Consider the following 9,455-nt stretch of genomic DNA (forward strand, 5'->3'; position numbering starts at 1 on the left):
ACACACGTTGTAAGTAATGGCTGCAGTGGGCCAGGGCGGTCAAGGCAGCTCTCAGTGGGCCCCATGTTGATCTAGCTCCCAGCGTGGTGGATGGAGGAACACACACAGCTTCAGCTTGATCGAGTTTGGTTAAACAGCAGCGCAGGGTTAGCGGATGCTATGTTGTTAGCGCTGGCTCAGTGGGTTCGGAGGTGGCAGGAAAATAAATAAAAGGAGCATTTACATCACATGTGCATTCATGTCTTTCCCTTTCCCCATGTCGCGCTTGTTGACCGCGAGCCTATGTTTCTGTGGTTTCCGTTCGGTTATTTGACGTTAATGTACGAGATATTGACCGTTTGCGTCGGCAGATCGACTGAACGGTGTCACATTGAAAAGGTTGGCAGAACTACGTCATATCGACCTCCCCGCTCAGAAACAGCTCCTGGCTACTAATTTAATGCCATTGCTTATTCATCGTCGTAGGTCGATGTATCAGTTTGAGTTTATCAGTAATTGTGAGCATACCCACACCTAAGGAGGTCCACATTTAAACGTGTATTATCCCCCAGGATAAGATGTTATGACATCTTGTCCTGGTATGCCGGGAAATTCTGCAATCCGTTTCTTTATCAGTTTTCCGTCCTAGAAGAAGAAAACAAATAGCGCTTTATCTAAAGCCAATATACGTAATATATGTGTCTCTGTGCACCAGGAAGATTCAGATACTCCCAGATACAAGGAGGTCGGCTCCAGGAAGTTATTTGAAAATATATTCGAAAACTTTTAATGTTATGTTCTTTCTTTTTTCTTATCTGCCATATGTCACCCATCACGTTAGCCCAAGACGAATAAAATGGTGAACGTTCAAAGTATTTCAGGTGATTTACCGGCTAGCGTTGGCCGACCCTGATACCGGGCTGCTTTGGTATGCACTTGGCTCAGTGGTCTCTACTGCAGGATTGCCCCCCCATCCCCCCAAACCCCTGATAGGCTGGCAGGATTACAGCTGCACTGCCCCCTAGTGGCTCCTTGGCTCACTTCACCTACAACGCCACTCTGGCCAATCAAAAGGTGGTGTGTTGTCGCTGCCAGAGAACGGCCGCAGACAGCCGCTCAAGATGACATCGATTTGAGCTGATGTGAATCGGCGGAGCGGGACAGCGTTTGGGCAGAGGGTGTCCGACGGGTCTGTCCCAAAGGGTTCCGGGTTTGATCCCCAAAAGTCAGCAGCCCAACCTGTGGGCATCTTGAAGCAAGACCCCCTACTCCTAAATGACTGTATCCTAATCAACTAAATCGCTTTGGATAATAACCCCAGCTAAACTGTTGATGATAACAGTAATTAATCACATCTGCTCTGAGGTCTCCTGTATTTGGTTCAGCGGCAGCAACCACAGGGACTACAGACAACTCTCAACTCTTACTCACCCCCTCTCCCCCCCCATTTATGTCTCTTTACGCCACTTCAGTAGAGGAATCATATTTTATTGCGATTTTCTTCTCTTATTTTGTGTTTGTTTGCACATGTATTAGCTGTATCTTTTATGTACACAGTTATTATTGTGTCACGCTGTTGAGGCTGTGAGCGTTTCATGGCCTCCAATGACTTCCCCTGTTGTCGTCGTCGTCGTTGTTGTTGTTGTTGCTGTGCGTGTGCCTGATACACCGTGCTGTGTGGTTCCCAGAGGTGACGGTCGTGTACCAGAACGGGCTGCCGGTGATCTCGGTCAGCCTGCCGTCCCGGCGAGAGCGCTGCCAGTTCACCCTGAAGCCGCTCAGCGACTCCGTGGGGGTCTTCCTCCAACAGCTGCAGGCGGAGGACCGAGGCATCGACCGGGTCGCCATCTACTCCACAGGTACACACACACACGTATACACATATACATGAACGCACGCACGCACGTATACACATATACATGAACGCACGCACGCACGTATACACATATACATGAACGCACGCACGCACGTATACACATATACATGAACGCACGCACGCACGTATACACATATACATGAACGCACGCACGAACGTATACACATATACATGAACGCACGCACGCATGTATACACATAAACATGAATGCACGCACGCACGTATACACATATACATGAACGCACGCACGCACGTATACACATATACATGAACGCACGCACGCACGTATACACATATACATGAACGCACGCACGCACGTATACACATATACATGAACGCACGTACGCACGTATACACATATACATGAACGCACGCACGCACGCACGTATACACATATACATGAACGCACGCACGCACGCACGCACGCACGCACGCACACAGACAGACAGACAGACAGACAGACAGACAGACAGACAGACAGACAGACAGACAGACAGACAGACAGACAGACAGACAGACAGACAGACAGACAGACAGACAGACAGACAGACAGACAGACAGACAGACAGACAGACAGACAGACAGACATGCACACACACACACACACACACACACACGTATACACATATACATGAACACACACACACACACACACACACATTCACATACTCGAGCACCTACGTACACGCGCAAGCGCACACACACACACGGTACACACACATGCACACACACACATGCACACATACTTAAACGCGCACTCACACACGTCCACATGTACACACACGTTTATACGTAAGTGCATGCATACGCGCAGCAATTTTCGCACTCGCAAAAACACACGCAGGCACGCACGCACGCACGCACCTAATCAGAGGGACAGCCGCGCGTGCAGATCATCCGGTGTGTTCATTAAAGTCAGGCCGATCCCGGCTGACGATGAACAAACTAGCGTGTCGCTGCGTGTCTTCGTAGCGGGGCTCTCGTTGGCATGCAGCTCGCGGCTGCTCCCTTCACGTCACATGTCATTTGGTGGAGAGCGTGAAATGAGGCTGTAGCCCCCACTGCGCCCCGGCAGCTCTATTACCCAGGAGTAAGTGGCTGCCGGCGGCCGCCTCACCGCCCCCCCACCCCCCAGTCTCTGATGGAGGCTCTACCTGGGCGCCTCAGGCCTTTAATTACTATCTGATCCCCAAAGACGAATGGGGGAAAAAAAAAAAAAAGGTTTGATTTTCGTATGAGGTGAATCTCGTTAGTTGTCTTCTTGCTCACTTGACATTGCTTCTCTTTCGCTCCTCCCTCTCTCTCTGTCTCTGCCTATCTCTCCCTCTCTCTCTCTCTCTCTCTCTCTTGTTCTATCTCGTTCTCTCGTTATCTCTCTCTCTCTCCTGGTCTCTTTATCCTGGTCTCTCTCTCTCTCTCCTGGTCTCTCTCTCTCTCTCTCTACTGGTCTCTTTATTCTGGTCTCTCTCTCTCTCTCTCTCTCTCTCTCCTGGTCTCTCTCTCTCTCCTGGTCTCTCTCTCTCTCTCTCTCCTGGTCTCTCTCTCTCTCTCTCTCCTGGTCTCTCCCTCTCTCCTGGTCTCCCCCCCCCCCCCCTCCAGACGGTGCGAGGGTGGCCTCCTCCACGGGGATCGACATCCTGCTCCTGGATGACTTCAAGCTGGTCATCAACGACTCCACCCACCTGGTGCGCCCCCCGCGGAGAGGTGGGGCCGGCTCGCAGCGCCACTACACACACACTGCATATGGCAGAGTGGAGAGGGACAGCCCATTCAGTGGCGTGGGTTTTAACGTGGGTTTTGTGTGTGTGTGTGTGTGTATCTCTGTTTGCGTGTGTGTGTGTATCTCTGTTTGCGTGTGTGTGTGTATCTCTGTGCGTGTCTCAGACCTGCTGGCCAGCGAGGAGGCGGAGCGGCTGAACGACGTGAAGTTCCTGGTGCAGCAGCTCTACACCACGCTGCGCATTGAGGAGCACCAGCTCGCCAAGGAGCGGGAGCTCATTGGCCGGCTGGAGGACCTCAACACCCAGCTCCGCCCCCTGGAGAAGGTACGGCCCCGCCCACTTCGTCACGATTGGCGGACCCGTTTCTTTTTTAAATCGGACTTAAGTTAGCGAGTTAAAAACCTCGTCAGGACATGCCGTTTGCCAGAGCTGGCCTTCTGGTAGTCTTTGAGGGGCTGGGATTCAGATTTATGAGGTGTCTGCTCGTCGAGGTTCACAGCAGTCCGCTGGGACAGAGAGTCTCTGAGATCACTCTTATCATTGTTGTGCGATGGCTACAGCTGTCGGGGGGCCCGATGAAACTCTTTGTAATCCGCAAACAAAACCATTTGTCTAGATAACGCCGTCTGACAGTCTGACACTAAGTTGGATCATCTGTGCGACTGTGAGTTTGTTAAACATTAAGTTTGAATAAAAAAGCAAAGTGCTTTTTTTTTGTTTACGTATTTCCCACAATGTGTCGAATAAAGGTCATATTAGGCACTCTTGTCATCGCCTGCTCTGACTGCTACTTGCTAAATGTGTGTGTGTTTCTGTGTGTGTGTGTGTTTGCCTCTACATGTTTGTGGGTCTCTCTCTGTTTGTGTGTTTGTGTGTGTGTCTGTATCTCCATGTTTGTGTGTGTGGGTATGTGTGTGTCTCTCACTCCGTGTTTGTGTGGGTGTGTGTGTGTGTCTGTCTGTCTCTCCGTGTGTGTGTGTTTCTGTGTGTCTATCTGTTTTTGTATGTGTGTGTGTATATGTCTCTCTCACTGTGTACGTCTCTCTCTCCGTCTGTGTGTGTGTTTCTCCGTCTCTCTCTCTCTCTCTCTCTCCCTCTCTCTCTCTCTCCCTCCGTTTTTGTTTGTGTGTGTGAATCTGTGTGTGTGTGTGTGTGTGTGTGTCTCTCTCTCTCTCTCTCTCTCTCTCTCTCTCTCGCCACCAGGTGAAGGACGAGCTGAGCCGGAAGGCTGAGCGGCGCACCACCTGGGTGCTGTGGGGGGGCATGGCCTACATGGCCACCCAGTTCGGCATCCTGGCCCGGCTCACCTGGTGGGAGTACTCCTGGGACATCATGGAGCCCGTCACCTACTTCATCACCTACGGCACCGCCATGGCCATGTATGCCTACTTTGTGCTCACGCGCCAGGTAAGATGGCCGCTACGCTTCACTAAGTTACGCTTAGTTACATTTAGTTACGCTCCACAACGTTATGCTAAGTTACGCTAAATTTTGCTTTGTTACGTTACGCTCAGTTACACTCATTGACGCTGAACTACGCGACCCTACGCTAAACTACCTGAAATTACACGAAACTACACTAAATTATGTTTGACTATGCTAAATTGCGCACAATTTTGCTAAGCTAAATTGAACTACGCTAAATTACGTTCAAATCCGCAAAATTACGCTAAATTAGACTTAAATGTGTTATGCTAAATTATGCTATGCTATGCTATTCTTATGCTCTTCGTGCTGGATAGACGGATTAGCTTCCCTTTGTAATGTTCTTAAAAAATGGCTGACATAAAAACGGTTGTCTGGGTTTTTTCCTTACGCCTCATGTAGCTTGATTAGTCCTTTGAGGCCGATGTTCCTCTTGCTCATTTTTGTTACCATTGCACAGCAGAGGTAGACCCTCTTCCTTAAAAATATTAAAATATGGAAAAACATGTCAATCCCGACTCCAGTTCAACAGTGTGAAGGAGGAGTGTGTCTCGGTACATGCGCCCTTCTGTTTTTCTGTGTGCCTGTGAGATAACAGGAGTAAATGTGCATCTCGACTGGTTCACCCATCTGCAAACGCTTCAAACTCTTCAATATTGAACAAGTGCTTTGAGGGCCCTTTAATAGGACGCACATTTCCACTGCCATCGTTGCTCTCTCTCTCTCTCTCTCTCACATCCTGTCTTCCTCTCCCATCCTCTCTCTCTCTCTGTCTCTCTCTCTCAGGAGTACATCTACCCTGACGCCAGAGACCGGCAGTACCTGCTCTTCCTCCACAAGGGGCTGAAGAGGACACGCTTCGACGTGGAGAAGTACAACAAGCTGAGAGGGGACATCGCAGAGGTACCCAGTGGACGCCTCTTCATATGTTGACATATGTGGAGCGAACGCATTTCAGATATGAGGACAAGTTCCTGTCAAATGATCGAGTGGTACTGCTGCTAATGCAGAGTCTGTGCTGTGCGTGATTTTGCATATGTCTCTATGTTTAGGTCTGACATTTATGCGCGCGCGTGTGTGTGTGTGTGTGTGTGTGTGTGTGTGTGTGTGTGTGTGTGCACCTTTGGTGTGTCTAGGCTATATTAAATGAAATACATCTACATACATTAGAATATCCTCCTATCAATCTCCTTCTCTAATTGATTCTCTCCTCCCTCTCTCTCTCCCCCCCCGACACTTGCTCTCCCCTCCCCTTTTTTCTCTCTCCTCCCTACCCCTTCCCTCCCTTCTTCTCTCTCCGTCTCTCTTCCTCTCTCCTCCCTCCCCCTCTGTCTCTCTCCCTCCCTCTCTTCCCCTCCCCTCCACTTCTTTCTCCCTCCTCCCCTCTCTTTCCCTTCCCCCTCCCTCTCTCCTCTCCCTCTCCCTCCCTCTCTACTCCCCCTCCCTCTCTCCTCCCCCTCCCCCTCCCCTCTCCTCTCCCTCCCCCCTCCCTCTCTCCCCCCCCTCCCTCTCTCCTCTCCCCCCCTCCCTCTCTCCCCCCCTCCCTCTCTCCTCTCCCCCCCTCCCTCTCTCCTCTCCCTCCCCCCTCTCTCCTCTCCCCCCCTCCCTCTCTCCCCCCCATCCCTCTCTCCTCTCCCCTCCTCCCTCCCCCCTCCCTGTCTCTCCCCCCCTCCCTCTTTCCCCCCCATCCCTCTCTCCTCTCCCCCCTCTCTCCTCTCCTCCCCCTCCCCCCTCCCTCTCTCTCCCCCCCCCCTCTCTCCTCCCCCTCCTCCCTCCCTTCCCCCCCCCCCCCGGCTGTTGCTCCAGGTGGAGTTGGACCTGAAGCGTTTGCGGGACCCTCTACAGCTGCAGCTCCCCGTGCAGCAGCTCAGCGCCAGTAAAGATTGATGTGACGAGAGCATCTCCAATGCCCCCCCCCCACCCTGCCTCCGTAGACCCCCACCCAACCCACCAACGGACCCCCTCCTCCTCCGTCCAACACTCCCTCTCTGCCTCCTCCTACACCTCTGACGATTCTCTGAGGTGACCTCCCCTTCTCCGACCTCCACCCCCCTACAGCCTCTTGTTTCCACAAAGCCCACCCCCTCCAAATCCCCCCGCCCCCCACCCCCAAAACCTCTGTGACTCCCTTTTTTTTCTCTTTTTTTTTTTTTCTTTATTGACCGAAGACTTGGGTGCGAATCACGAGTGGGACCGGTGAAGCAAAACGCGAGAGGCCAGTTCACAGAACACGACAAAAACACTGAAGCCCTGCCGAGGCGAAAGAACCGAAAACACGTTTGATTATAAACCCAAGAAGGTGACGATGATGAGGATGAAGAGGGAACAAACGGGGCAGGAAGGCTGATCTTCCTCCCAGGGGGAGAGACGAGGGAAATGTCGCACTTACACAGCTAAGGGGGAAAGAAGATGGGCAGCCATAACTTGACTGTGTGTGTGTCTGTGTGTGTGTGTGTGTGTGTGTGTGTGTCACTTACCCCTACGGGCCAGCTCGGCACACACATCAGTACCGCCCTGAAATGAAACCGTTGAACTTAACAAACGCACACACACGCATGTAAACACACACACACGCAAACACACACACGCCTTTGTACACAGGCCTGCTCTGATGTGGTTGGGGAGTGGGGGGCTCCACCGAAGGACTTCATCCTTTGAATACAAGTTTACGAGGATGCCCACCCCCCTACACAAAAAACACACACACAAACGCACACCTCTCCCCCGTTCCACATGCACGGACTGGGGCCCCGTCAGGCTGTTGGACTAACGGGGGGCCGGCGGTCGCTCTGAGAGGACTGAGAATGTCAACAGCCTCGATCCATCCCTCTCTCTCTCTCCGTCTGTCTCTCTCTCCGTCCGTCTGTCTCTCTCTCCGTCCGTCTCTCTCTCTGTCTCTCTGTCTTTGTCTCTGTGGCCCTGGAGGGTGAGGGTGGGGGGGGGGGGAGTGAGAGAGGGAGACAACCAATCCCCTTCATACCCAAACATGACCTTCACCGGGCGGCCTGTAAGGGCCTCTTACTTTGATGGGGGTGTGGCCTCTCGTTAGCCCTCTTGCTTGACGGGGGGCGTGGCCTCTCGTTAGCCCTCTTGCTTGGAGGGGGGCGTGGCCTCTCCTTAAGGCCCCTTGCTTGGAGGGACGTGGCCTCTCGTTAGGGCCTCTTGCTTGGAGGGGGGCGTGGCCTCTCTTGAGGGCCTCTTTCTTGACGGGGGGCGTGGCCTCTCGTTAGGCCCTCTTGCTTGGAGGGGGGCGTGGCCTCTCCTTAAGACCCCTTGCTTGGAGGGGCATAACGAGGGGCGTGGCCTCTCATTAGGGCCTCTTGCTTGGAGGGGGGCGTGGCCTCTCGCTTGGAGGGGGGCGTTGCCGCCAGTAAGGGGCCGGCTGCCCTTAGGACCACCAGTACTACCGAAAAACAACATCACTGTGTGTTCTCTTACTCCAAAAAAATATTTTGGCACTTTTTATTTTGAAAGCCATAGTATATTTGTTATGAGAAAAAAAAGTAATATAAATATATATATATATATATATATAAAACTATATACAATCAAATCAATGAACAGAGGCTAGATTTTTTTCCCTCAGTGGTGGGGGGAGGAGAGATCTTACATCGGTGTTGTCGTTGGGATTATCTTCAATAGTACACTGCCCCCACACACACACACACACACACACACACACACACACACACACACACACACACACACACACACACACACACACACACACACACACACACACACACACACAGGCACGTTTGAGTTTCTTTGGATTGAGTTCTATGTGTGTTAGAGCTTAAGTCCTTCAATAAATACAAATAAAGGATATTTCCGTCGGATCCTAAAGTCCGATAGTGACCACACTTATTTCCCAGGTCTTTGCCAGGTAAGCGCCGTCGAGCAGAACAGACAATCTGTCTCCGGACAGGGAAGGCCGTGTGTCAACGTCCGTCGAAAAAGTGTGGTTGACTGATGCAAAATAGTTCAGCGTGACATCTATGCCTTTTTTATTTGTGACACTTAAACACTTATTTAAAACACTTAGTTAAAAGGAGCCTTAAAAAGGTCAAATTAAAGTGCAGGAAGAACAGCATCTCTGGTGAAAAGACTCTCCCCAGAGATGCTGGCGGCTCTGTGCTTTCTCTTAGGTCGGTTTAGGAGTGAAACCGTTAACTTAAAGATAGCAGTTAACCTCATCCGAAGGCCTTTACACGACGTCACCGCGTGTAAACTTTGCGTTACTTCGGCCGTGTTGTAACATCAGATTTCTCCGCCCCCCCTCTCCCCCACTGTTGCTGTAATGCCCCCGATCTCCCAGTGGTAAAGCGAGGTCGACTGCATGCTGTGGTATGCCCTCAGTAGAAACTTGTGAATGTGTAGGAGCATTGTTGCAATTTTGTACTTGATTGGATAGGTTTCTTTGCCACATCTAGCTCCCATTAACCCCCACCCCC

The 9,455-nt window shown here is 51.6% G+C and overlaps 1 protein-coding gene across 1 annotated transcript in view; it reads left to right on the top strand.

Annotated features, from left to right (window-relative positions):
- Window positions 1-8,726, top strand: part of mcu (mitochondrial calcium uniporter) — a gene marked incomplete at its 5' end in the record, with an annotated part of 11,854 nt that extends 3,128 nt beyond the window's left edge. Inside the window, 6 exons of the mRNA XM_079729035.1 lie at window positions 1,668-1,838; window positions 3,455-3,559; window positions 3,740-3,900; window positions 4,780-4,983; window positions 5,788-5,904; window positions 6,808-8,726. Of these exons, the coding sequence (XP_079585161.1) occupies window positions 1,668-1,838; window positions 3,455-3,559; window positions 3,740-3,900; window positions 4,780-4,983; window positions 5,788-5,904; window positions 6,808-6,888 (839 nt within the window). The 3' untranslated portion in view covers window positions 6,889-8,726. The remainder of the gene's footprint in view (window positions 1-1,667; window positions 1,839-3,454; window positions 3,560-3,739; window positions 3,901-4,779; window positions 4,984-5,787; window positions 5,905-6,807) is intronic.
- Between the last annotated feature and the right edge of the window lie 729 nt (window positions 8,727-9,455).

The sequence above is a fragment of the Pollachius pollachius genome, assembly GCF_949987615.1.
Source record: "Pollachius pollachius genome assembly, chromosome: 2".
Taxonomy (NCBI): Eukaryota; Metazoa; Chordata; class Actinopteri; order Gadiformes; family Gadidae; genus Pollachius; species Pollachius pollachius.